This window comes from Coregonus clupeaformis, chromosome 28, assembly GCF_020615455.1.
Source record: "Coregonus clupeaformis isolate EN_2021a chromosome 28, ASM2061545v1, whole genome shotgun sequence".
NCBI classification, from domain to species: Eukaryota; Metazoa; Chordata; class Actinopteri; order Salmoniformes; family Salmonidae; genus Coregonus; species Coregonus clupeaformis.
In genome coordinates this window covers 3,315,571-3,342,190 of record NC_059219.1, presented here as the reverse complement: position 1 = coordinate 3,342,190, position 26,620 = coordinate 3,315,571, and the positions used below count along the sequence as shown (strand labels likewise).

At 45.7% G+C, this 26,620-nt stretch overlaps 1 protein-coding gene and 1 non-coding gene across 2 annotated transcripts; both read left to right on the top strand.

Annotated features, from left to right (window-relative positions):
• Positions 1-231: 231 nt before the first annotated feature.
• LOC121543640 (small subunit processome component 20 homolog) lies at positions 232-26,603 on the top strand. The gene is made up of 58 exons (XM_045208480.1): positions 232-392; positions 711-791; positions 881-947; positions 1,089-1,221; positions 1,771-1,959; positions 2,109-2,190; positions 2,281-2,418; positions 2,581-2,736; positions 2,974-3,138; positions 3,427-3,639; positions 3,879-4,287; positions 4,444-4,549; positions 4,768-4,918; positions 5,022-5,081; positions 5,248-5,415; positions 5,525-5,601; positions 5,705-5,784; positions 5,882-6,143; positions 6,348-6,521; positions 6,658-6,748; positions 6,950-7,035; positions 7,774-7,899; positions 8,032-8,198; positions 10,024-10,232; positions 10,817-11,040; positions 11,260-11,498; positions 11,818-11,962; positions 12,412-12,499; positions 12,920-13,063; positions 13,245-13,298; positions 13,418-13,570; positions 13,905-14,060; positions 14,183-14,323; positions 14,903-15,040; positions 15,133-15,272; positions 15,365-15,453; positions 15,562-15,950; positions 16,052-16,191; positions 16,321-16,477; positions 17,198-17,296; positions 17,495-17,662; positions 17,791-17,957; positions 18,066-18,210; positions 18,436-18,552; positions 18,676-18,846; positions 21,225-21,356; positions 21,558-21,668; positions 21,835-21,914; positions 22,040-22,109; positions 22,324-22,506; positions 22,699-22,830; positions 22,997-23,129; positions 23,524-23,726; positions 24,004-24,075; positions 24,184-24,471; positions 24,617-24,743; positions 25,076-25,221; positions 26,245-26,603. The coding sequence occupies exons 1-58, from the start codon at positions 342-344 to the stop codon at positions 26,395-26,397; spliced, it is 8,535 nt and encodes a 2,844-aa protein (XP_045064415.1). The 5' UTR covers positions 232-341; the 3' UTR covers positions 26,398-26,603.
• On the top strand, positions 23,241-23,368 carry LOC121543995. The gene has a single exon (XR_005996060.1). It is a non-coding gene; the product is annotated as a small nucleolar RNA ACA64 (small nucleolar RNA).
• Positions 26,604-26,620: the final 17 nt, after the last annotated feature.

Here is a 26,620-nt window from a genome sequence, read left to right as displayed (position 1 = left end):
TGATGCCATTCCATTTGCTCTGTTCCACCCATTATTATGAGCGGTCCTCCCCTCAGCAGCCTCCAATGGTATGGACACTGTATGGACACTGACTGAGCTGTCATTGGGATACAAAAGTATCCAGAAAGTCATCCTGAAGTTGTTGCAAAACCACGCCCCCTTCTGTGCCTTCTCACCACGTGGAAAAGCAAAACGTTCCCATGATGCTTCATTCAACATGGCTGCGCCCCACCACCGGGCATGGGTGTAAACACATTTAGCCTATTAATTGTTGTTTTCATACTTTGAATCGTGGATTACATTATTTTTATACATATATCAGAAAAAGAGACAGGTCAAAAATGAAGATAAAATCCAAGTCGTCGTATCATAAATCTGAGAACACTTTCAGGGTGAGTGTTGCTTTTGGGAACTTGTGGTTGTGCAGCACAGTTGTTAGCATAGCCAGCTAGCGACGACTGCTAAGCTATTACATTGAAAAAAAAAAAAAAATGTTAATATGCATAGCTATCTGTTATTCCTGGTTTTCATAATGTCTGAACAGCTTGAAATTAAACATGTTTTCCTATTACTACGCTACGTTGAAATAACCAACAAGCGTAGCTGCTTGGATATGTTACAAATTATATGTAGCCTAGCTAGCAAGTCATTTCATTACTGTATCGCTCACTGTAGTAGCTACTGTTAACTCTTGATCGTTTGCTTTACAGTTTCTCACGTTTGCTGAAAGGCTTGCCAATGTCAATATCGATGTCATCCATCGCATTGACAGAACTGGGAGTTATGATGAGGTATGTATTCTCTGTGACATTTGTTCAAAATGATGTTTTTTCCGTTGTTAATATCATTCCATGGCATGTAACACTGTTTTCTGTTGTAGGAGATAGACACCTACTTTTCAGAAGGACTAACAAAATGGAGGGACCTGAATTTGACTGAGCATTTCAGTGAGTACATAACTCATCACACCAAGGAGCTTCACTACTACTATCACATCTGGCCCAATAGATTTCCTTGTCAAGCTTACAAACATGTCCCTATGAGCAGAACCCAGTGACTAATCTGAAACACATTTCTCTGTTCCTCAGCCACCTTCCTGAGGGAGGTGTCCAACAAGAGCCAGTCCTTCAACCTTCTGGTGTTCCATCAGAGGTCTATAGTGGAGAGCCTGAAGACTCACCTCAGTACCAAGAACAGCCTGGCCTGCCAGCCGCTACTGGAGTACGTACCTGAGATTACAGTGTGTGTGTGTGTACCTGAGATTACTGTGTGTGTGTGTACCTGAGATTACAGTGTGTGTGTGTGTACCTGAGGTTACAGTGTGTGTGTGTGTACCTGAGATTACTGTGTGTGTACCTGAGATTACTGTGTGTGTGTGTGTGTACCTGAGATTACTGTGTGTGTGTGTACCTGAGATTACTGTGTGTGTGTGTACCTGAGATTACTGTGTGTGTGTACCTGAGATGACTGTCTGTGTGTGTGTGTGTACCTGAGATGACTGTGTGTGTGTGTACCTGAGATTACTGTGTTTGTGTGTGTACTTGAATTTACTGTGTGTGTGTGTGTGTACCTGAGGTTACAGTGTGAGGCTGAGGAGGATGGTACAAATTCAATAGGACATTTTCTGTAGAATATGTTTCAAAATCTGCCGGTAAAGAATGCACACATGTCATGTGGAAATGAAAGTAATGTTTGTTATTCATTGGCAACATTGTTGCTTGCAGTGTGTGTGCCCTGCAAATCATGACTTTTGTCTCCCTTCGCCATCAGCCTGGTGGTCCAGCTGGCTAGGGACCTCCAGATGGATTTCTACCCCCACTTCCCTGACTTCTTCGTCCTCATAACCTCTCTCCTGGAGACCCAGGACACAGAGATACTGGAGTGGGCCTTCACCTGCCTCTCCTACCTCTACAAGTACCTCTGGAGACTCATGGTCAAGGACATGACCAAAATGTACAGGTGAGACTGGGCCTTAGGCCTACCTGGCTGCAGTAGGAGTAGACAGATGGTGCTAGAAGCTCTAACATTATTGTTGTTATTGTTTCCTATCTATGGCATATATGTATAGATTACATCAGTGTTTAATTATCTCTCCTTCCCCCCTACAGCTTGTACAGCACACTGTTGGCGCACAAGAAGGAACACATACGAAAGTTTGCGGCAGAGAGTTTTTCTTTTCTGATGAGAAAGGTGTGTTGTGGTCATGCCTAGTTGACATCCAGTGGTGACGAAATCAGATCTAATTGAATAGATTGAATAAATTGCATTTATACCCCCCAGGTGCCAGACCTTGACGCCCTTCTCAACCACATGTTCCTAGACCTGGAGGAGCACCCTGGGAAGGCAGAGGGGGTGGGACAGCTGCTGTTTGAGATGTGTAAAGGAGTCCGCAACATGTTCCACTCCTGCGCTGGCACGGTGAGTTCATTAGGTTATACAGTAGGAAATAAAAGATTAGACTCTGAGAAAAAGGTTAACAAAGTGGAGTCTAATGCATGTATATTCAGTTGATCTTATATTATTTATGACAGATCTTTCATTCACACCCCTTTTCTGTTGTATCCTCCTTCTCTCCTCCAGACCCTCCCAGTAGCTCTGAGGAAGCTAGGACCAAGCGCTGACCAGGAAGTCTCTCTACCCTGGGATGCTGTCAGAGACGCACTGGATCAAATGGCCCAGGCAGCAGCCAATCACGTAGAAAAAGAGCACTTCCTGGTTCTGTGGGAGTCTCTACAGGTTAGGGAGTATTTTTACCTCAGCTGGATCCGCATAGTGCCAATGTTAACTCTTTGTAGGTCTGTGTGGCTGAATGATGGGTTGTCTTGTCTGTCTCAAAGTCTGTGTGACAGATAGGTTATTGTCATGTCTCTGTCGGACTGTTTGAGTGATACTGTTCATTATCCTGGTCCAGGGCTGTTTAACTGTGACTGAGGGCGTGTCCCGTGTCTAAATCCTGTTGTTGTCTTTCTCTAGACGTGTGTGAGTGAGGTCCTACGGAACCTGAATAAGACAGATGTTGTTGATGAGCAGGAGGAGGGTCAGGCCTCCGAGCACTTGGAGCGTCTGCTCTTCATCCTCCACACCCTGGTGGGACACCGCAACGGAGACAAGATCACCAAGCCAGACACTGTCTGTCAGGTATGGCCCGCGGTCACCATTTATCTGTGCGACATGAATAAGTAATAGTAAGAATAAGCATAGAGTATGTTCTGTATTCAGAGGCTGTGTGTGTCTGTATGTATTTGACCGTCTCCGTTTATACTGTATATATAAAAATAAAAATAAAGAATACGTTGTGTCCATTTGATTTTCAGATCACAGAAATGTGTCTTTTGCCTGAACCCAGTTTGGGTTCAAATCTGACTGTTAGTGTCATATTATGTATAGATTCCTCTGATGTTTTTGTTCTTCTCTGTGCCTCTGTAGACAGTTCATGAGTTGCTCCAGACCCCAGCCCTCCCAGGACCCTGCTGTAGACTAGTGCTCCAGATCATCTCCTCTCTACTGCTGGGGGAGAATGTCTCACTACCAAACATAGTCACACAGGACACGGTCAAAATGGTGTTCAGCAGTGGGATGGACCAGGACCTGATACTGGAGTTCACTAAGGAGATGTTCACCATGAAACGGTTTGAACAGGTACATCAAGTAATCTCATCAACAATACACCAGGCAATTTCATTCTAGCTGACTCCAAAAGAGTAAGCTCCCTTCACAGGACATAGATTAACATAATCTCTCTCTCTCCGTTCTGACACTCCTTTCATCTTTCTTTCTCCCTCTCTCTCCTCTTTTCTGCCTTTCCCTTCATCTCTCTCCCTCCCTCTCTCTCTCCATCTATCCTCACCCCTCCCTCCCTCTTCTCTCTCTGTCTCCAGTTCTTCCTGCCCAGCTTGCTACAGTACCTAGAGGGGTTGTTCTCCAGTGTAGACTCTGTGTCTCGTCACTCTGCCCTGGAGGTGCTGGTCAGTCTCATCCTGGCCAAAGCCCCGCCCCCTACAGACGGCTCCATGGCCTTCGAGATCTACCCCCTGGTCTTCACCGGAAATACCCCCAGTAAGGAGCCAGGTGATGGGACAGAGAAGGTGTCAGTACCAGAGTTGATCCTCTCGCTGATCAGCCTACCCCAGGACCAGAACCATACCATCACTGACCTGTCCCTGCCCTGGGCAGCCCTGGTCCTCCTGCCCCATCTCAGACCGCTGGCAGCAGGGAGTGTCGTTCCCAGTCTGACCGCCCTCATCAATCGCCTGCTACTGAATGTGGAGAGTGAAGCGCTCGGAAAAGGTATGTACTGCCCTTGTTTGCTCTTATCTGATATACAGAATAACCTTGTGTTCCATTCAATGCACATTTGTTCTAACTCCTAACCATCCCTCCAGTAGTAACCCACGAGCTGGAACAATAAAGATCTCTCCCTTTTTCTGTCCTCTCTCCATCCAGGTGGTCTGTTTGTGGCCAGGCAGGCCCTCAGCTCTCTGCTCAGTCTGAATGGATCTGCTGAGGTGCTCTCCCTGGTGCCAGTGGAGCGGGTCAAGACCATCATGCAGTAAGTAGAGTGGAGAAATATCACAAACTCTTGGAGAGTAGTTCCATTTAGTGTGAATAACTGCTGTGACGAGAGATAAAGCTTTGGATTGGTACAGTAAATCTGTGTGGGTTTTTTAGTGCCATGAATGTTTGGCTATATAATCTGGAAACTGGTTTTGTTCTAGTAATTAGTGGACTTTGACCCTGATCAACTTCCTGTGTTTTTGTGTGTCACAGGAAGTTCCCTACAGACATGTCGGCTCTGTTGCTAGGAGACCTCTACTACACCCGGCTGTCAGTCAACGGCTGCTCCGAGCACCTATCCCACAGTGCACTGCTCGACCTGCACCAGATGCTGCACGTCAACCTCTCCTCCAACAGCTCCAAAGTATGGAAGTATATTTAATTATTTGTTTAGATGTAATTATTTTGGGTGCTTTTATTAGTTGTGATTCAACTGTGAAATAACTCCACCATGCTTCCTCCCTCAGATCCGCTTGCTGACTCTGAGGATTCTGACCCACTTTGAGGCAGAGCTCAAACCGTCAGAGGTTGGTACAGAACAATCAAATGATGTCTTGTAAATGGATAATTCTGACTTTATTTGTTCAAGTTAATTGAATTCATTAGCATGGCAGAAGATAATTGAGAGAACTTTCCATTTCAGCCTAAATGGACAATAATAACACGTTTGAACTTGATTCTCTGTGTTCTCAGGGTGAGGAGAGTGTGGAGATCCAGCCTGTGTTTGCAGTGTGTTTTCAGGCTGAGTTGGTCCCTGCCTCAGTGCAGGACTACAGAGAGAAGCTGCTGCACCTCAGGAAGCTCAGACACGACCTGGTGCAGAGATCACTACCCCAGGGGCAACAAGGGACCTTCCAACAGGTACCCAGAACATAGAACTTAGATTTGGAACCTAGAACGTAGATTTAGAACATCGATTCATGTTTGATTATCATAGTGGATGGTTAAGTTCTGCATCTTCCATTTGCAGGTGCCTCTACGCTATCTTATTTCCATGCTGTTCATCAACTTCAAACCCCTGTGGGATCCAGTCATTGAACTCATAGTGTAAGTACACAAAACACACAACAAAGCTAAAGTATTATACTCTATGACGTTTTAACCCCAAGTAACACATTTAATCTCTTCCTTGTGTTGTCTCTCTCTCCAGGACCCATGCCAGAGGAATGGAAAACAAAGACTTCTGGAAGGTCTACCATGAGCAGCTGGAGTTGGTGGCAGGTCTTGCTGGTGAGTGTGTGCTCATGTGTGATCTGTTTTTTTAAACACTGTGATGAGCTATTTGTGTTGACGGATAAAACTATAAAGTACATTTTCTGTCTAACAGAAAAAGAGCTGCGTGAAGGTGACGATGATGAAGAATGCGAAGATGGAGGCTCGGAGCTGCAAGGGGAGCCGGGCTGTGATGTCATCGAGAGCGGGGACGTGGGGGTGCTGTTCCTGCAGCGTCTGAAGATGACCTCTGACCCCAGCGAGAGGACAGACTTCACTAACTTCAGGGGCCTGCTGTGGAGGGCCATGGCTCTGGTCCCTGACCGTGTAGAACCACGCAGTAGGGAGCTCAGTCCACTGATGCTACGATTCATCAGGTTAGTCCTATGCTATACCCTACACATGACTAGATACTGCAGCCTTACACACTACACTGCCCTCATACAGAGAGGAACCTCTGATCTTTTCATTTTGAGGAGGAGGAGACAAGATGCAATAAATCTAGGAAAGGTTTTTGAGAATGAGCCTCATTGTCCACTGTCTTAACTGACCCTATGCCCCTCCCCTCTCATGATTGGCAGGAATGAGTTTTACCCAGCTGACCTACTGGTAGCTCCTACTCAGGACCTGAGGAAGAGGAGCAGTCCTGCTGCCATGGAGGCTAGCATGGCGGGAGAGGAAGAGGAGGACAGGGAGGAAGAGGAGGAGGAGGCTAGACCAGAGAGGAAGATGCCACCAAAAAGAGCAGCAGCCAAGTAAGAGATGATCACGTTGAAGATTTTGTAAATAAAACATTTATTTTTGTTTCACAATACCTCAGTTGTATTATTTCATTAGAAAAAAAAAAAGCAAATATAGCATTTTCTAAAGACATTTAATTTCTTTCCACAGGCAACTCATCGCTCACCTGAAGGTGTTTGCCAAGTTCACCAACCCTCGCTCTCTGTACCTGGAGAATAGCCTCAATGAGCTGTATACTCAGGTAAACTTACCCATCTCACCTATCATCATCAATTTACTCTCAGCTGTTCTCACCAGTCATACTATATGCCTATTTAGCCTGCATTGACTGAATACTCCATTAAACTTACTCATCTGACCCGTTAACAGCCTATCTACCTAAACAGTAGGTAGTCTCCGTCAGTGTACTCCTATCAGTGTGTGACTGTGTGTCTCTGTTCAGTTGCTGTGTCACCAGGACCAGCAGATCCAGAGGGCAGCGTTGGAGTGTGTTCTGACCTACAAAGACCCCAACGTCCTCCCCTACAAGTAAGTTTGCTCTCTGGCTTATTTCCGAACGACACTGTCGCGCAACCTCTCATCTTATCTCTTGTTTTAACATACATTCAGTCCTTTTACAGTGTGCCAGGCATAAAACGTACTTTCCAGGATGACCATTTAACATTTTTGTTCAGATGATTGGAGTAAAATATACTGGAATAACTGTTAGTTATGGACTCCCGGTCTCTCAATGGGAGTCATTGTTACCAGTACTGATAGAGATCAGAGACATCACTGACCCTCTCAGGTTCCACCGAGCAGGAATGTTAACCTCCACCCAGAACCACAGATCTGACAGGAGTTCCTCTATTAACTTCCCTTATTAAACTAACCATTTCCCATCTAACAGCACTGCAAACAGTATGATGGAAGGAAATAGGAGTAGTGCTCTTCTGTTATTTAATTTCCCATAATGTACCACTGACCTAGTTCGCAGAATCACCCTGGAGACTCTGTGTAGTGTAGACCCTGTCAACAACATTGCTCTGGTGCTTCTTTGAAGCTGTACAGGCCAATAGGCGTATAGAGTTGCTAATATATCTTGATTCAATATCTCGTGCCAGGCCATTTGATACAATGTATTTCTGTGTTTGATGTGTCCTGTGATATAGGAATGAAATGTCTTCATCTGATGTCTTTTTTTGTATCTGAAATGTCCTGTGCTTCTGGACCTAAAGGCCTGCGCTATTGAACGTCTTTGACTGATGTGTTGACTGTTGTGTTCAGGGAGAATCTGGAGAGGCTGCTGGATGACAAATACTTCAAGGATGAGATTGTTCACTTCAACGTCTCGGAGGAGAAAGCCGTGGTGGACGCCTCACACAGGGCCCAGCTTATCCCACTGCTTATGAGGTGTGTGATTTTCATGTGTGTGTGTGTGTCACGTCTTCATGTGAACTTAAACTTGTGGCCTATTTGTGCGTCACCTTTACTACTCCAATATAACCAACCCATCCTCCCTCTCCTCTAACCTTACCTCTGTAGGGTTCTGTTTGGCCGGATGCGCAGTAAGACCGGCAGTAAGTTCCAGGGCAAGTCTGGCGCTGTGCAGCGTTCCTCCATCGTGCTGAGGTTCCTGGCAGGATGCCAGTCTGAGGAGCTGGGCATGTTCATTGACCTCCTGCTGGAGCCCGTCTGCCACCACGGACAAGGTAGGGTGCCCTCTGCCATGTGATGTACAACCTGTATGGGAGTGGAGTGCTTCTCATCTTATTCCTCACTGTATGGTTCTGTTGCTCTCTGACTCATTGGTCTATTCTGCCATTATATTGTAGCTTCAGCCTAGTTGTGTGTGTGTGGACTTGTGTTTGCTTTAAAAGTAGGACATACAGTGGGGGAAAAAAGTATTTAGTCAGCCACCAATTGTGCAAGTTCTCCCACTTAAAAAGATGAGAGGCCTGTAATTTTCATCATAGGTACACGTCAACTATGACAGACAAATTGAGGGGAAAAAATCCAGGAAATCACATTGTAGGATTTTTAATGAATTTATTTTCAAATTATGGTGGAAAATAAGTATTTGGTCACCTACAAACAATCAAGATTTCTGGCTCTCACAGACCTGTAACTTCTTCTTTAAGAGGCTCCTCTGTCCTCCATTCGTTACCTGTATTAATGGCACCTGTTTGACACCTGTCCACAACCTCAAACAGTCACACTCCAAACTCCACTATGGCCAAGACCAAAGAGCTGTCAAAGGACACCAGAAACAAAATTGTAGACCTGCACCAGGCTGGGAAGACTGAATCTGCAATAGGTAAGCAGCTTGGTTAGAAGAAATCAACTGTGGGAGCAATTATTAGGAAATGGAAGACATACAAGACCACTGATAATCTCCCTCGATCTGGGGCTCCACGCAAGATCTCACCCCGTGGGGTCAAAATGATCACAAAAACGGTGAGCAAAAATCCCAGAACCACACGGGGGGACCTAGTGAATGACCTGCAGAGAGCTGGGACCAAAGTAACAAAGCCTACCATCAGTAACACACTACGCCGCCAGGGACTCAAATCCTGCAGTGCCAGACGTGTCTTCCTGCTTAAGCCAGTACATGTCCAGGCCCGTCTGAAGTTTGCTAGAGTGCATTTGGATGATCCAGAAGAGGATTGGGAGAATGTCATATGGTCAGATGAAACCAAAATATAACTTTTTGGTAAAAACTCAACTCGTCGTGTTTGGAGGACAAAGAATGCTGAGTTGCATCCAAAGAACACCATACCTACTGTGAAGCATGGGGGTGGAATCATCATGCTTTGGGGCTGTCTTTCTGCAAAGGGACCAGGACGACTGATCCGTGTAAAGGAAAGAATGAATGGGGCCATGTATCGTGAGATTTTGAGTGAAAACCTCCTTCCATCAGCAAGGGCATTGAAGATGAAACGTGGCTGGGTCTTTCAACATGACAATGATCCCAAACACACCGCCCGGGCAATGAAGGAGTGGCTTCGTAAGAAGCATTTCAAGGTCCTGGAGTGGCCTAGCCAGTCTCCAGGTCTCAACCCCATAGAAAATCTTTGGAGGGAGTTGAAAGTCTGTGTTGCCCAGCGACAGCCCCAAAACATCACTGCTCTAGAGGAGATCTGCATGGAGGAATGGGCCAAAATACCAGCAACAGTGTGTGAAAACCTTGTGATGACTTACAGAAAACGTTTGACCTGTGTCATTGCCAACAAAGGGTATATAACTAAGTATGGAGAAACTTTTGTTATTGACCAAATACTTATTTTCCACCATAATTTGCAAATAAATTCATTAAAAATCCTACAATGTGATTTTCTGGAGAGAAAAAATTCTAATTTTGTCTGTCATAGTTGACGTGTACCTATGATGAAAATTACAGGCCTCTCTCATCTTTTTAAGTGGGAGAACTTGCACAATTGGTGGCTGACTAAATACTTTTTTTCTCCACTGTATGAACACTTAGAACTCTTCTTTCTCTCTCTTTTTTCCTCTCTCTCTCTCTCCCCTCCTCTCCAGGTCTGTGTTTAGCTGCAGTAGACAAGGCGATAGCAGAGACAGACTCCTCTGCCGTCCTTCCTCTGGGGAGGCAGCACAGCCTGCTGAACATAGTCAACACAGTCATCAGTAAACTGGGCCACCTCATCCACACACACCTGCCCAAGGTGCTGCAGATCCTACTGTGTGTCACCGCCTCCATCTCCACCATCCTCAACCAGAGAGAACAGGTATATACACAGCCGGAGGGTCTCACTGTCTCACATAGGCTTAGTCTTGAGAAACCTGCTGTGTATTCTGTGTTGGACCAAGGGCAGTATGTATCAAGCATCTCAGAGTACGAGTGCTGATTTACTATCAGTTTTGCATTTTAGATCACAATTAATACGATTATATGGACAGGGGGCGACCTGATTCTAGATCAGCACTCTGAGAAGCTTGATAATAAGCTCCTGGTCTCTCTTGAGAAAAACGTTTAGTAAAGTTTCAAGTCAGTAACTCTGGTCTTGGTCAGGAGCTGCAGTGTAGCCATTGTGGCAGTATGCCGCAGCTGGCCCTCTAAGACCTATACTAGAACAGGAGGCTCAGAGAAGCCTGCCCTGGCAGTTGCAGGTGTGAGCATGTATAAAGCATTTTGATGTTCATGTATGATACTGCACACAGACATTAGCTTTTAGGACAAGTCAGTAACTCCTAAAAGTTGTTTTCTCACCACTTGTATTTTCACTACTCTTTGCAGCCGAAAGGAAGGCTAAAAATAGATACAGGTTTTAAAGATAACTCCTAAATGTTTTTTTTCCCTCTCTCTGCCCAGTTAAAGGCAGGCTGTATCGCTCCTCTGAAGAACCTGAGGCGCCTGGGGGTCCTGAGGATCCAGGACTTCTTTGATGGCTTCGACTCGTACAGCTTCACCCCAGACGAGCTAGACGCTGTCTTCCAGGCTATCGTCTGGCCCCAGGTCTGCCGTCTGCCCACAGAGAGCCCCTACTCCCCCACCCCCCTCCTCAAACTCATCCACGTCTGGAGCAAGAACGCCAGGTAAGCTTAACAAACAGTCTTTGTGTTGAGAGTTCAGCTACACTAAGGCTAAGTCTTTTCACAATGAGATCAGTAAATTAATGGGAGAATGTTTCTGGCAACAGTCCAGTTTACAGTGGGGAACTAGGAGGAATTTGCAATGACCCACTGGCAGGTGACAGATGAAACCTGCCTGAAAATGACCACCTTCTTTCCTCTTCTTCTCTCCTCTTCTCTCAGGTACTTCCCCCTCCTGGCCAAGCAGCAGTCTGGTCACCCGGAGTGTGACGTCCTCCTCAACGTGTTCGCCCTGCTCTCCGCCAAGAACGTCTCTACCCAGACTGTTGCCATGGTGATGGACATCGCCGAGTCCTTGGTGACCACGAAGGACCTTCTGGTTACGGAGGGTGAGGAGGCGGAGCTGAGCGTTAACGGCAGTGTGTTCCCCCAGCCACCAGAGGGAGCTTACATTTCTGAAGGTGAGGCCGCTGGAAAAAAGATAGAATACGCAAATGCAATGCTTACAGGGCCACTGCTAGAATATGCAAATGCTACTAATAAAAGTAAATTCTAAACAGTATAACTAGGGACCAGAGTTTTTCCTCATCAGGTTACATGGAAAAACTATGGGCCCTAGTAGGTATAAGCAAATGCAAAATGGGTATTATCCACAAAGTTTAACGTTTGTAATAAAACTTTGTTTGTTTTTTTAAACACAAAAAACTTGAAATATTAGCAAATACAAAGCATGCAAATTGATAATAGTGGTGAAATGAATGGTTTGTTTGTGTTGTTCAGAGCATCTGACCCAGGGTGCCAGGCTGCTCCTGCCCCACATCTCCACCCTGCTACAGTACCTCAGTGGCATCGTACGCAACTCTGACAGGCTCAAGAAGAAGAAGTTTAGATCCCAGGTGGCCAAGGAGCTCAACATCCTCTCAAAGTAAGTCCTTCGGTCCTCACATCCTTCTGCATCCTTTATGAAGGGTGATGACTCCTGTGCTGTGTTGATTTTAAGTGATCATTGTAGACCTGGGCTCCAACCCTGTTCCTGGAGAGCTACCCTCCTGTAGGCTTTCTCTCCAACCCCAGTTGCTTACTAACCTGACTCAGCTTATTAACCAGCTAATTATTAGAATCAGATGCGCTAGATTATTATTGGATCGAAAACCTACAAGACGGTAGCTCTCCTGGAGCAGGGTTGGAGAGCCCTGTTGTAGACAGTCATATATCTCTAATGCAACTGATCAGGCCCATTCATAGATGGCGTACTCTACCCTCTGCTCTTTGGGATCTTATCACAGTTCTCCTTCTCAGGTTTAAGGTTGTTGTATGGTGTTGATGATGATGATGGTTTCTAGAGGCTAATGTGATGATCTCCCTCCTCTCCAGGATCAGCAGGTTTGTGAGTGATAAGGACCAGAGCTCAGTGCTCATCAGTCTGCTGCTGCCATACCTCCAGAAGGCCCGCAACCCACAGGTACAACAACATGTTACTGTTATGTTACTGTTCTAGTGATATGTTATGTCTGTGTTATGGTTATTTGTTTGTGTGTGTTCGTGCTGTATTGGATTGTTCGAAGTATGCTAGCTTGCGCCATGTTAAAGTTGTGTTATATGTTATACCATGATGTGTGTTATATGAGCTCCCACTCATTATTGATCTATCCTGTCATTGCCTTGCATTGTGGTAGGTTTTATGTTATAGTGTTACACTCATGTGTATTTCCTGTGTAGCTCAGTTGGTAGAGCATAGCGCTTGCAACGCCAGGGTTGTGGGTTCGATTCCCACGGGGGACCTGTACGAAAATGTATGCACTCACTACTGTAAGTCGCTCTGGATAAGAGCGTCTGCTAAATGACTCAAATGTAAATGTATTTCCCTTCCCTTGTGTTTCAGGAGACAGAGATTGACATCCTGGCTACAGTCCAGAACCTGCTGAGACAGTGTTCTGATCCCTCCTCCTTCCTCAAGCCTATCAGTAGACTGTTCTCCATCCTCCATAACAAGCTGCCCAGACAGGCCCTCACCTCCCTCTTCCAGGTAGGACCTCAAGCCCCCATAGCCTGATTCCAGATCTGTTTGTGCTGTTGTGCTCACTCATTGTCACATCTTTAGCTGCGGAAGCCGGGCCCCTACATGCTTCCCACTACTCATATCTAGTGGTCCATATGAATGTGATCTGAATGGCAGAGTGTTTACCTGTGTTTCTGTCTCCCAACAGACTCTGGCAGACCTGGATAGTGGACTGAAGTACATCACAGATACAGCTGCTAAGGTAGGGCTCGAAAAACCACACACAACATTCAAACGCACACACAAATACACACAGGCACAGACAACCTATGTGCATCATACACAGCGATGTATAATCATTGCCCCTTTCTCTCCCTCTAGTTGAATGCGTTTGACAGTCGTCACCTGGACGAGGTCTACTTTGACGTGCGTCTCACAGCCTTCCAGGAGGCCACCAGGAGGATCAACGACATGGACACGCTGGACATGAACTTCATCTACACCATCATGCACAACTGCTTCGCCTCCTTCGAGGTGAGACCAACACACACATCACAAACACACAGGAGAGATCAGACACTACAGATGGGTGGATCTCTTGACTATTGCATCGACTTTGGTAGTATTTTGGATTGCTCTCCTCTTATTTTAGATGTCCTATTCACTTATGAATCAATAAATTAAATTATATGTAGATTTTGACAAAACATTTGTGTCACAAAGTGCTTAACATGTATCCGTGCACGTCTGTGGTTTTTGCTCTTCATTTATTTGATGAGCTGTGGATATAATTTCCCATTCAAGGAATATTAACAGTAATGTAATTTGTCCATTAATTAATTCAACTTTCTTCCTTCCTGTGTTGTAGATTGGAGACATGTCCCTGGCAGACAACGCCACCTTGTGTCTGTCTGCTGTCCTTACACGTCTGGCTGCAGTGGGCCGTGGAGAGGAGGAGTACAAGGAGATAGTACAGTACACCATACTGGACGCTGTCAGGAAAGGACTGAGGAGCAAGACTGAGGTTAGCACACACACACACACACACACGTACATCACAGAATACACACACACACACACACACACACACACACACACACACACTAAAGTGAACTTGGGTCCAGTGTGTCTCTCCTGCGTTGTCAGAGTGTGCAGCATGGCTACACCACAGTGCTGGCGTGTCTGGTGAAGACCTTCCCCACCCGTAGAGACTTCAGAGATCTGGTGCAGCTCACCGACTACAACGACCCTGAGTCGGACTTCTTTGAACACATGAAGCACATCCAGGTAAGACTTCAGCCACTGTTCCAATATTCACACCAGCATACTACATGGGTTGAAGCAACGTATTGGGCATGCATTCTAAGTGGTATCAATTCAAATCAAATGTTATTTGTCACATGCGCCGAATACAACAGGTGTAGACCTTACAGTGAAATGCTTGCTTATAAGCCCTTAACCAACAATGCAGTTTTAAGAAAGAATACCAAAAAAAATCACAAAGAAATGCAATATAAAATAATACGAAGTAAAAGTAACAAATAATTAAAGAGCAGCGGTAAAAATAACAATAGCGAGGCTATATACAGGGGGTACCGGTACAGAGTCAATGTGCGGGGGCACCGGTTAGTCGAGGTAATTGAGGTAATATGTACATGTAGGTAGAGTTATTACAGTGACTATGCATAGATAATAAACAGAGAGTAGCAGCAGCGTATGCTAGTATAGATATCGGAACATAGGAAAATGCTAACACTGGTTAGCCTGGTATGGGGCAACTTGGATTGTAGCCATATAGCCGACGCTCTTCATATGAGTCAGGAAGCATCGTGTTCAGCCCAGTGCTTAATGTTTTGTCTCTCTCAGATCCATCGTAGAGGTCGCGCTCTGAGGAAGTTCGCCAAGCAGCTGACGGAGGGTACGGTTGTGATGTCATCACGTTCCCTCCAGAACTTTATCATGCCCTACGCCATGACTGCCCTCTTCGACGAGAAGATGCTCAAGGTTAGTTACACAACACACTGACAAATGTTATCCTTCATTCTGGTGTGTGTAAGTGTGTGTGTAACCTGTGTGTTTCTCTCTCTGTCCTGCAGAATGAGGGTATGACGTCAGCCTCAGTAGAAGTGGTAGGAGCTGTGTGTAGGAGACTGACCTGGTCTAAATACCTCTACTACCTTAAACACTTTGTTCACATACTGCACACTGGACAGGCTGAACAGAAACTGGCTGTCAGGTAGGTACTGTCTGTGTCTGTGTGTATCAGTGGGTGATATATATGTTTGTTTTGCAGTAGTATTGTTGTCTCATACCTGTATCCATCCACAGTCTATTGGTGACTGTTCTGGAGGCGTTCCACTTTGACCATGACACTCTGGAGAGAGAAATGGAGGCAGCTAAGATCAGGGCCAAAGAGGGTGAGTGGACAGACTGGGCACCGGTGACCAAGAGGTCCCAATGAAGTAGAATATCATTTCCATACCAAGTGTTTGATATCTTGATTGATGTTGCCTCTTTCTGTTTAGTTGTGAGCACCGTCGTTGATGAAGAAGGTGATGAGGAAGAGGAGGTGGCAGCTGTCGAATCAGAGGAGAGTGACACCGAGGAAGCCATGGAAACTGAAACCATCAACAGCGACACGAAAACAACCACCATAGAAACAGCCAAGGTTGTTACTATGGAAACGGACGCTGCTGAGACCGTTGAGGGTGTTGCTATGGAAACGAATGCCACAGAATCTACAGCGGAGCCTAAAACTGTTCCGGTGAAGAAGCCGACCCCCTCCGCTACAGCCCCTGCAGCTCCCAGTGGATTACCCCAGAACAAAGCAGAGCTGGAGGCTCTGATCACCTCTATCCATGCCACTGTTCAAAATGCTGTGCTGCCCAGGCTACACAAGTGTCTCACCGCCAAGGTACACATACGCCAGTTGTACTTGCTGTCGGTGATCTTTTGGAATATGTCACCAATGCATGTTTTAGTATTGTCGCAGAGTGATGACATCATTGTGTGTAGGTGAAGCGAGACGAGGAGTGCAAGGCAGTAAAGTCTAAGGATGTGAAGGAGGAGGAGGTGGCCAGAGTTCCTATAGCCTTCGCCATGGTCAAACTGATGCAGACACTACCCACGACCGTCATGGACGTCAACCTGCCTGGGTATGTACACCCAGTTCATGTAAACATTTAATGTGGTACACCCTGTAAATGTGGGTGTATCGTGTGTGTCGGTGTCTCCTGGGAGTGTGGGTGTGTGCAGTATATAATAAACACTGTGTGTGTTGACAGCATCCTGATGAAGATGTGTGTGCTGCTGAGGAATCGTTTCCAGGAGATCAGAGACGTGGCTCGTAACACCCTGATTAAGATAATCGAGACTCTGGGGGTCAAATACTTGCAGTACCTACTAAAGGAGATGAAGTCCATTCTGGTTAAGGGCTACCAGGTAAACACTACAGCTGAATAGGATCCTCTGTCTTTTATTACAGATGGACCAGAGCCCTCGTCTCAGACCTTGGGCACGAGGCCTAGGCCTGCGTTCCAAATGGCCCCTGGTCAAAAGTAGTGCACGACAAAGGGAAAAGGGTGCTATTTGGGACACAGCCCAAAGACCACATTTACAGTGCCTAGTGAAAGTCTAAAAAGGGGGACAATTACACACATGTTTATGCTAAAGATACACCAGAATGGCTTTTCTATAGGTGTTGAGTGGTCCGGTCTCAGTTCTAACTTAAATGTGTTTGAAAATGGATGGATGTTGCCTTAAGAGTTGTGAAAAGTTGGTAGAATCTTATTCAAAAATTATTCACACTTTTAATGGCTGCCAAAGGTGCTTCCACCAAGTATTAACTCCGGGGTGTGACGATATACGCAATGAAGACGTTCATTTAAACAAAAGTTATTTCACTTCATAAATGTGGAGAAGGTTGTGTAGATCGGTAGAAAGAAAATCAAATGTAATCCCTTTTTACATTTTTTATTGATTGTGTAGACTTTCACTAGCGACTGTGAATGTTTTTGAGACTGAGACTCCATTTCTGTCTGTAAATGTATTCAATCATTAAGTGAATTATTCCAAATGATATGACTTTGTTTTGATCCACTGACTCTCTCTCTCTCTCTCTCTCTCTCTCTCTCTCTCTCTCTCTCTCTCTCCCTCCCTCAGGTCCATGTGTTGACATTCACAGTGTACCAGCTCCTGTCTCACCTCGTTCCTATACTGAAACCTGGAGACCTGGACCACTGCATGGGCCTGCTAATAGATGTAACTATTCTAGCCTATACATTTACATTTGTGTTTATGTGTGTGCGTGTGTGTGTCCGTGTGTGTTTGTGCCCATATGTGTGTGTGTCCGTGTGTGTGTGTCCATGTGCATAATCCATTTTGATACACAAACTTGTCTTGCCAGCTCTCCTTTCACACATCTCATACATCCACCATTGTTCCACCCCTCTCCTGTAGATCTTCAACAACGAGCTGTTTGGTGCAGTGGCTGAGGAGAAGGAGGTGAAGGGGATAGTCTCTAAGCTGATGGAGGCTCGCCACAGTAAGAGTATGGACTCCTATGAGTTCCTGGGCCAGTACTCTGGCAAGGACAGAGTCATACAACTCATACTGCCAATGAAAGATGTAAGTATCACTTATACATGACTGTAATTCCTTAGATTGCAAAGTCATCTATTGATGTCCCCTGCTAACTGTGTATGTGACTTTATTTCTCTCTCTCTCTCTCTCTCTCTCTCTCTCTCTCTCTATAGATCCTGGAGAACACAGCCAATCTGAAGACAGCCCGTCGTGCCCATGCAGTGTTGAAGAGGATAGTGTCAGGGCTACTGGTGAACCAGGCCATGGACCATCAGGCTATACTACTGCTCAGCCACGGCCTGGTCTCAGAGAGTCTGCCCCTCGTCACCAAGAGGAACAAGTATGCACACACTGCATGCATGCTCACTTTTCCTTGCTCTGTCTCTCACTCACTCACTGAGTCTCTCACGCAAATATTTGACAGCGTGTCTTTATTGTTTGTGTGTAGGGACAAAAAGCCCCAGGCCCCCCCGGACCCTCGCCTGCCCCCTCCCAGCTGTCTCCTCTTGCCCCCCACCCCAAAGAGAGGGGGACTGAAAGCCCCCGTCAGCAGCCGCACCAACATGCACATCCTAGTGGACACTGGACTCAGGGTAAACCAACCTAGCTACCCTCCTAAAACTTTCAGAAACGTTCTCACAGGCTTTCACACAGATTGACTAGAAGATAAAATGTTGTTTTGCGGCAAGCAGGCATTAACATAGACAACGAACAGTCCCGAGAACAGATGGTAACCAATGGCTGAATAGTGGTTTACTGTTCATTCATCTGTGGTCAGTTGAATGTTGGTTGACTGTTGTCACTCTGTCTCTGTCTAGCTGCTCCATATGAGTCTGAAGAAGTCCAAGGTGAACTCCTCTGAGGCCTCTGCTCTTGAGATGCTGGATCCCTTCTTTGCTCTGCTACTAGACTGTCTCAACTCCATGCACGTCAAGGTCAGTAGTGTGTGTGTGCGTGCATGTTGAGGAGTGTGTATACGTGTTGATCTCTCTGTGTGTATGTCTAGAGAAGTGTGTGTGTCTGTATCTGAGTGTCTATCTCTCTCTCCGTGCCTCCAGGTGATAACAGAGGCTCTCTTAGCCTTTACATTCCTGTTGCGGTTCCCCCTGCCAGCTGTAGAGCAGAGTGCAGGCCAGCTCACTAAGCAGCTGTTTGTCCTGCTCAAAGACTACTCCAAGGCTGGCGCTGCCCGCGGAGAGAACTTCCAACTCGTCCAGAACTGCTTCAAGGTAGCACAAGTGTTTGTTTCTATTCTGGAAATGGTTGAATTAATACATTTAATATACACTGCTCAAAAAAATAAAGGGAACACTAAAATAACACATCCTAGATCTAAATTAATGAAATAATCTCATTAAATACTTTTTTCTTTACATAGTTGAATGTGCTGACAACAAAATCACACATAAATGATCAATGGAAATCAAATTTATCAACCCATGGAGGTCTGGATTTGGAGTCACCCTCAAAATTAAAGTGGAAAACCACACTACAGGCTGATCCAACTTTGATGTAATGTCCTTAAAACAAGTCAAAATGAGGCTCAGTAGTGTGTGTGGCCTCCACATGCCTGTATGACCTCCCTACAACGCCTGGGCATGCTCCTGATGAGGTGGCGGATGGTCTCCTGAGGGATCTCCTCCCAGACCTGGACTAAAGCATCAGCCAACCCCTGGACAGTCTGTGGTGCAACGTGGCGTTGGTGGATGGAGCGAGACATGATGTCCCAGATGTGCTCAATTGGATTCAGGTCTGGGGAACGGGCGGGCCAGTCCATAGCATCAATGCCTTCCTCTTGCAGGAACTGCTGACACACTCCAGCCACATGAGGTCTAGCATTGTCTTGCATTAGGAGGAACCCAGGGCCAACCGCACCAGCATATGGTCTCACAAGGGGTCTGAGGATCTCATCTCGGTACCTAATGGCAGTCAGGCTACCTCTGGCGAGCACATGGAGGGCTGTGCGGCCCCCCAAATAAATGCCACCCCACACCATGACTGACCCACCGCCAAAACCGATCATGCTGGAGGATGTTGCAGGCAGCAGAACGTTCTCCACGGTGTCTCCAGACTCTGTCACCTCTGTCATGTGCTCAGTGTGAACCTGCTTTCATCTGTGAAGAGCACATGGCGCCAGTGGCGAATTTGCCAATCTTGGTGTTCTCTGGCAAATGCCAAACGTCCTGCACGGTGTTGGGCTGTAAGCACAACCCCCACCTGTGGACATCGGGCCCTCATACCACCCTCATGGAGTCTGTTTCTGACCGTTTGAGCGGACACATGCACATTTGTGGCCTGCTGGAGGTCATTTTGCAGGGCTCTGGCAGTGCTCCTCCTTGCACAAAGGCGGAGGTAGCAGTCCTGCTGCTGGGTTGTTGCCCTCCTACGGCCTCCTCCACGTCTCCTGATGTACTGGCCTGTCTCCTGGTAGCGCCTCCATGCTCTGGACACTACGCTGACAGACAGAGCAAACCTTCTTGCCACAGCTCGCATTGATGTGCCATCCTGGATGAGCTGCACTACCTGAGCCACTTGTGTGGGTTGTAGACTCCGTCTCATGCTACCACTAGAGTGAAAGCACCGCCAGCATTCAAAAGTGACCCAAACATCAGCCAGGAAGCATAGGAACTGAGAAGTGGTCTGTGGTCACCACCTGCAAAACCAGTCCTTTATTGGGGGTGTCTTGCTAATTGCCTATAATTTCCACCTGTTGTCTATTCCATTTGCACAACAGCATGTGAAATGTATTGTCAATCAGTGTTGCTTCCTAAGTGGACAGTTTGATTTCACAGAAGTGTGATTGACTTGGAGTTACATTGTGTTGTTTAAGTGTTCCCTTTATTTTTTTGAGCAGTGTAGTATCAATTATAAACCGGGTTGTTCTGAGCCCTGGATTCTGATTGACTGAAAGCCGTGGTATGAGACATTATACTGATCGAATTACGTTGGTAACCAGTTTATAATAGCAATAAGGCACCTCAGGGGTTTGTGGTATATGGCCAATATACCACGGCTAAAGGCTGTATCCAGGCGCTTAAGAACAGCCCTTAGCCGTGGTATATTGCCCATATACCAAACCCCCACAGGCCTTATTGTTTAATTATAAACTGAGAGGTTCGAGCCCTGAATGCTGATAGGGTGACAGCCATGGTATATCAGACCGTATGACAAAACATTTATTTGGACTGCTCTAATTACGTTGGTAACCAGTTTATAATAGCAATAAGACACCTTGGGGGTTTGTGGTATATGGCCAATATACCACGGCTAAGGGCTGTATCCAGGCACTCCGCGTTGCGTCGTGCTTAAGAACATCCCTTAGCCGTGGTATATTGGCCATATACCACACCCCCTAGTGCCTTATTGCTTAAATATACCATGGCTATGACGACTTGTTTACTGTTCTAATTACGTTGGTAACCAGTTTATAATAGCAATAAGGCACCCCGAGCACACACTGCCAAGGTGCCTTATTGCTTAAATATAATATCAACAGTACATTCATTCCGCAATGCAAAAACATGCCATATTGTATGTTTGAATGATTTGAAATGACAGAAATGTGGCTATATCAAATGAATTGAATGATCCTTCTTTTCTCTGTCAGTCCATTACCATCCTAGTAAAGAACATGAAGACACACAAGATAACTGAGACGCAGCTGCAAGTGCTGCTGGGATACGCTGAGGAGGACATTTATGACCAATCACGTCAGGCGACAGCCTTCGGGCTGTTAAAGGTAGCTAACGCCCTCCAAATCTAGGAGAGAGATGGAGTTGGAGACCATACTTTATTGCTACAGCTAATACATCAGACCCCAACATTTTTATACCTTTATTTAACCAGACATATAGATGTATGATAATGAAAGTTTATAATGAAATTCTTATTCTGTCCTCCTCTGTAATATGTACTGCATCCTCTCTATCTCCCCCTACAGGCAATCCTGTCCAGGAAGCTGGTAGTACCAGAGATGGAGGAGCTGATGAAGAAAGTTGCCAAGCTGTCTGTTAACGGGCAGAACGGCATGATCAGGGTCCAGTGCAGACATGTACGGTTTTGTGTTTCTTTTTATATTCATATTTAAACCTGTATTTTACCGTTTGTATTTTATTTTTGAAGGTGAATTATAAAACAGTGGTTTAACTGTGCTTTAGGCAACAATTTGTATTATTTTTAGATTCTTATTTTAGTGTTTCTATTATTTTCACCTGTAGATTTACCAGAAGTATATCCTGGATTATCCTCTGGGGAAGAAACTGAGATCACATCTGGACTTTATCGTGGCCCAGCTCAGGTAGGATATATGTGTGTTTAAAGGGATTCGTTATTTAATATGTAAGTCGATTGTTTGTGACTTGTTTGATACTAAAATCTCTCTTTCTCTCTCTCTCTCTCTCTCTCTTTCTCTGTGTGTGTTAGCTATGAGTTTGACACAGGAAGAGAGGCTGCTCTGGAGATGATGGCCTATATCTTCCAGACCTTCCCTCAGGTATCCAAGACAACCCTCCTGACACACACATCCCATAAATACCTGAGTTAGACTCGCAGTAACTCTGTTCGCGTTCTACACCCACTGCTCCTGTTAGAAGTTGACTATAGAAACTCTCACCATTAGAGGGAATAAACTCAAAACTGACATTAGATCAGTCTTTTGGAACAACCTAATTCTACTCCTGTGTGTATCTGATTCGTCTCTGTCCTAGAACCTGCTGCTGCAGCACAGTGGGTTGTTCTTTGTCCCTATGGCTCTGGCCATGGTGAACGATGACTCGGCTCGCTGTAAGAAGATGGCCGCAGTGGCCATCAAATCACTGCTGAGTCAACTGGACCAGGAACACCAGAACACCCTGTTCACCCTGGTCAACACTTGGCTGTCTGCAGACAAGGTATGGATGCACGGACACACACACATGCAGACACACGCACACACATTAGTCTTAATTGGCTTTCTCTACGCGTCTAATAAAGCAATGTAAATGTCTGATAAAGTGCAAATAATGGAAAGGAGAGAAATCCACTTTAGACTATTGAGATCCACCCCATATTCTCCTGCTGTAACCTCTGACCCCTACCCCCAGGTGTCTCTGCGTCGTCTCGGGGCCCAGGTGTGTGGGCTGTTTGTGGAGGTAGAGGGGGTTCAGTTTGGCCGTCGTCTAGATGCCCTGCTACCCCTCATCGAGAAAGAGATCCACCCCGACAACTTTGAAGACGTGAGTCGAACATGAACTATTTTACAAATCAAACTTTTAAGATCTAAACAATGTGAAAAGTTATACTTTCAAAAGCATTATCTAAGCAGGATGTAGGTATTCGTCTTTTAATTACTATTTTATATAACCTGTGCTAACAGCTGCTCTATGTCTGTGTGTCTGTCAGATTGAGGAGGAGCAGGATGAGAAAGCAGCAGACAGACTGCTGTTCAGCTACCTGACCCTGGTCACCAAACTCACCAAGGACTGTAGCCTACTGGAGCTCAGCAAGCCGCAAGACACACTCACCAACATCCTGGGTAAGACACTACTACCTCTAGTCTGGTCCCACATTTGTTTGTGCTGTCTTGCCATTTGCTATGGTCGGAGCGGTGGTTGTAGATCAAACATCATGTGTCTATCAGATGGGCCCATTCTGAAAATCACCTCAGACATCTCAGTTGTCTGTGGTGAGATAACTAGGCCTACAGTACTGTGGTACGTTAAGCTTATTGCCTGCTCTGTATAGCAGTGTGGTTAAACCCATGTGCCTACATGTTTTCACCTGAAATGTCTCTTGTTCTATGGGTTGACGATAAAGTCTAGAACTATAGATCTAGATCAATTCATCGATCATTGAATGTAATATTTTATCCTCTAAACTGCTGGCTTACCCTTGGTGTAACGGAGCAATACGTTTCCCCCCTCCACCAGGTCATGTTGAGACCCACCTGCGCTACCCTCACTGTTGGGTGTGGCTGACCGCCTCTCAACTGTTTGGTCAGCTGTTTGCTGCCCACCGGCCAGACCAGCTGGTTGCCCGCTGGAGAGAGGAGACCACAGAGAAGGGCAGTGCCAACAACACCACACCAGAACCAGTGGCGACCACATTCCTTACCACCAACCTGGACAAGAAGGTGAGACGGCGCTGAACATCACTTAGCCAAAGATGCAAACCGATGACTTGACCTGCTGAGAGTGACCAAGATCAAACATGTCACCAAGATGGACTAATCAGTGAATGAAACAGAACAGGGAGAACAACTTTCTAGAATGACATGAAACTTTTGTTGGTTTGAATAACAATGAGATAATTGAATGCATTGTATTGGAAACAAGGGTTTGATTCAAGTGATGTTTAGCTATACTGATTTATGTGTCTTTTAACTGACTTTCCTTCCTTCCCTCCACCAGATGAGAGAGTTGGTCCTGTCTTTCTGTCACCAGCTCCAGTCGAAGTACCTGGACACGTCAACAGGAGAACAGGTAAGGACGACATTACGCTGATGCAAACAGACTATTTAAGTCTGAGGTGCCACACATCAGGCAGTAGTTCGATTGACAGGTTTGATCGTCTCGTCTGCCGTTCCCCAGGTGATCAAGAACCTGCTGTTCGTCGCCAAAGTGATCTACCTGATCTCACCTGAGTCTGAAATCACACCTGCCCAGGAAGTAGAGGAGGGAGGGGAGGAGGAAGAGATGAAGGAGAATGATGAAGGAGAGAAAGATGGAGAAGATGAGGAAGGGGATGAAGAAGAGAAACAGGAAGAGGAGGAAGAGGATGAGAAGGATGATCGTCCTCCATCCTTACTGTGGATGATGAAGAAGCTGTCTCTAATGGCTAAGAGAGAAGCTGCAGACACGCCCAAGATACCCCTCAAGGTATACACAAACACCCCAATACATGGTCCTTTTAGATCTTTTCCCAACACCACTGCTTATTTACTGCTGGTGAGATGGTGAGTTGATGAATATCAGCAATAAACGGTTGTATTGTTGTTATTTCTCCTTGCTCTCCCTCCTATAGAGAACATGTGTATTTAAGTTCCTGGGGGCCATAGCTGTGGACCTTGGTAAAGACAGGCTGGGTCCTTACCTCACCACCATCATCGCCCCTCTCTACAGAGAACTGGACAGCACCTATGCAGACCAAGGTAACATACTGTAGTACTGTCCTCATCATTTAATAACAGCTACGTGGATCAAGGTAACACTACACTGTCTCAACATCCTCTCCCTTTCACCACTACTCAAATTCATCATCCTAATCATCACTAGGCTCTTTGGCCTTTGTTTTCTCTCTGTTTTGTGTGATCATTTTCCGACTGTGCTCATTGTAGCTGTCCTGTTGTCTGACTGCTCTCTTGTTATTCTATGTCAACACAACTCTGTGTAGTTGTTTTCTTCTGACTGATCCCTCGGTAGGTGTTTGTCTCAGAGATAGAATTAAATAGAGCACTAATTACATGTATGTTTTACTCCCCAGATCCCACCCTGAAAAACCTGTCCCAGGAGCTGATAGAGCTTTTGAAAAAGCAGGTGGGGCTGCAGATCTTCTCCCTGGCCTTCTCAGCCGTCCAGAAGGATGCCTCACAGAGGAGGGCCAACCGCAAGAAACACAAGGCTATGCAGGTATGTACTCTATGGCAGGGGTTCTCAACTGACTTCGGCAGCACATGGCTGGACGAACAAAGTCTAGGGCCCTGGGAAGGAACATTTTAAAGGCCCACCTCTTGGCACGGAGAGAAGATTTAGCAGTTTAAGCTCATTTCCTGCAATTCTACAGATTTTGTCATGTAGCAGAGAGAAAACGTACTTTTAAAACTTAAATTACAGCAGGGATGCGCAACTGGCGGAACTCAAATTACAGCAGGGATGCGCAACTGGCGGAAATCAGTCGGGGGCTCAATTTACTGTTGCGAGTTAGAATAATAGAATACACAAGTTGCAATTTCGAAAATTGGTTGTGCATCAGCAGTTTTGCTCTTATGTCAGTCACTGATAGTCAGTCAATTAGCCCATGTCAGCAAAAATATGTTTTGATTGCTAAGTTAGTTTGGCGGCCAGCTATCTAAACTTGTTATCATGATCGATTTACCATCCGGGGGGCCCCCATTGTGTATGCAGACCCGCGAGCAACTGCGGCCCATCATGATTTCAGATTTTTTTGTGAACCCCACCCCATAAAAGATGCCCATCCTTGTTTAAAAAAAAGAAAAGTGTGTGTGGGGAGAATACAATAAGTATTAAGTTGAAATATATAACATTGGTGGATACCAATATCCCTGTTAGCCTCCCAGGCCCATGTTACCCAGGGTTGAGAAGTTGTAGATTAATATTACATTGTATTACACCCTCTGAATTTATTGCACAGATTCCTTGGCCAAAATTCATTTAATCTGTTAGTAATATTCATTTACATTTTTAAAAATATTGTGAAATGTTGCGTCTGCGGACCCCACTTTGAGAACCCTGCTCTATGGGGCCATGCTGCTGCGCCAAACTGGGAAAGCTTTGAGCTAGCCATACAATACATGAAGAACAGCAGACACCGTTTTGCCTCAAGCAAATGTTTATATTCATTGTATATTTATATCATCATGGCAGGGTAATGTTGGATACCAAGCATCTCACCTTTTACTCCTTATCTCTCAGGCGGTGGCTAACCCTGACATCGCAGCCAGGAAGAAGCTGAAGAAACACAAGAACAAGATCGAGGCCAAGAAGAGGAAGATTGAGTTCCTGAGGCCTGGCTACAAAGCCAAGAGACAGAGGAACTCGCTCAAGGACTTGGCTATGGTGAAATGATGTTATTATCCATTGTATAGCAAGGATGGATGAGAAGACCAGGCAATCATGCCCTACTTAATGCAGGAGCGGAGTCAGCACATCAGTGGCAAGCCACCTCTGTATGAATTCTCAGTCAAGGATTTGAGAAATACAAGATTGTCTAAGGGGTTTATATATGTTTGTGCAGTTAACATTTTTTAAATAAAAACACTTGTGCTACTTTCTTTAGACAATCTTGTTA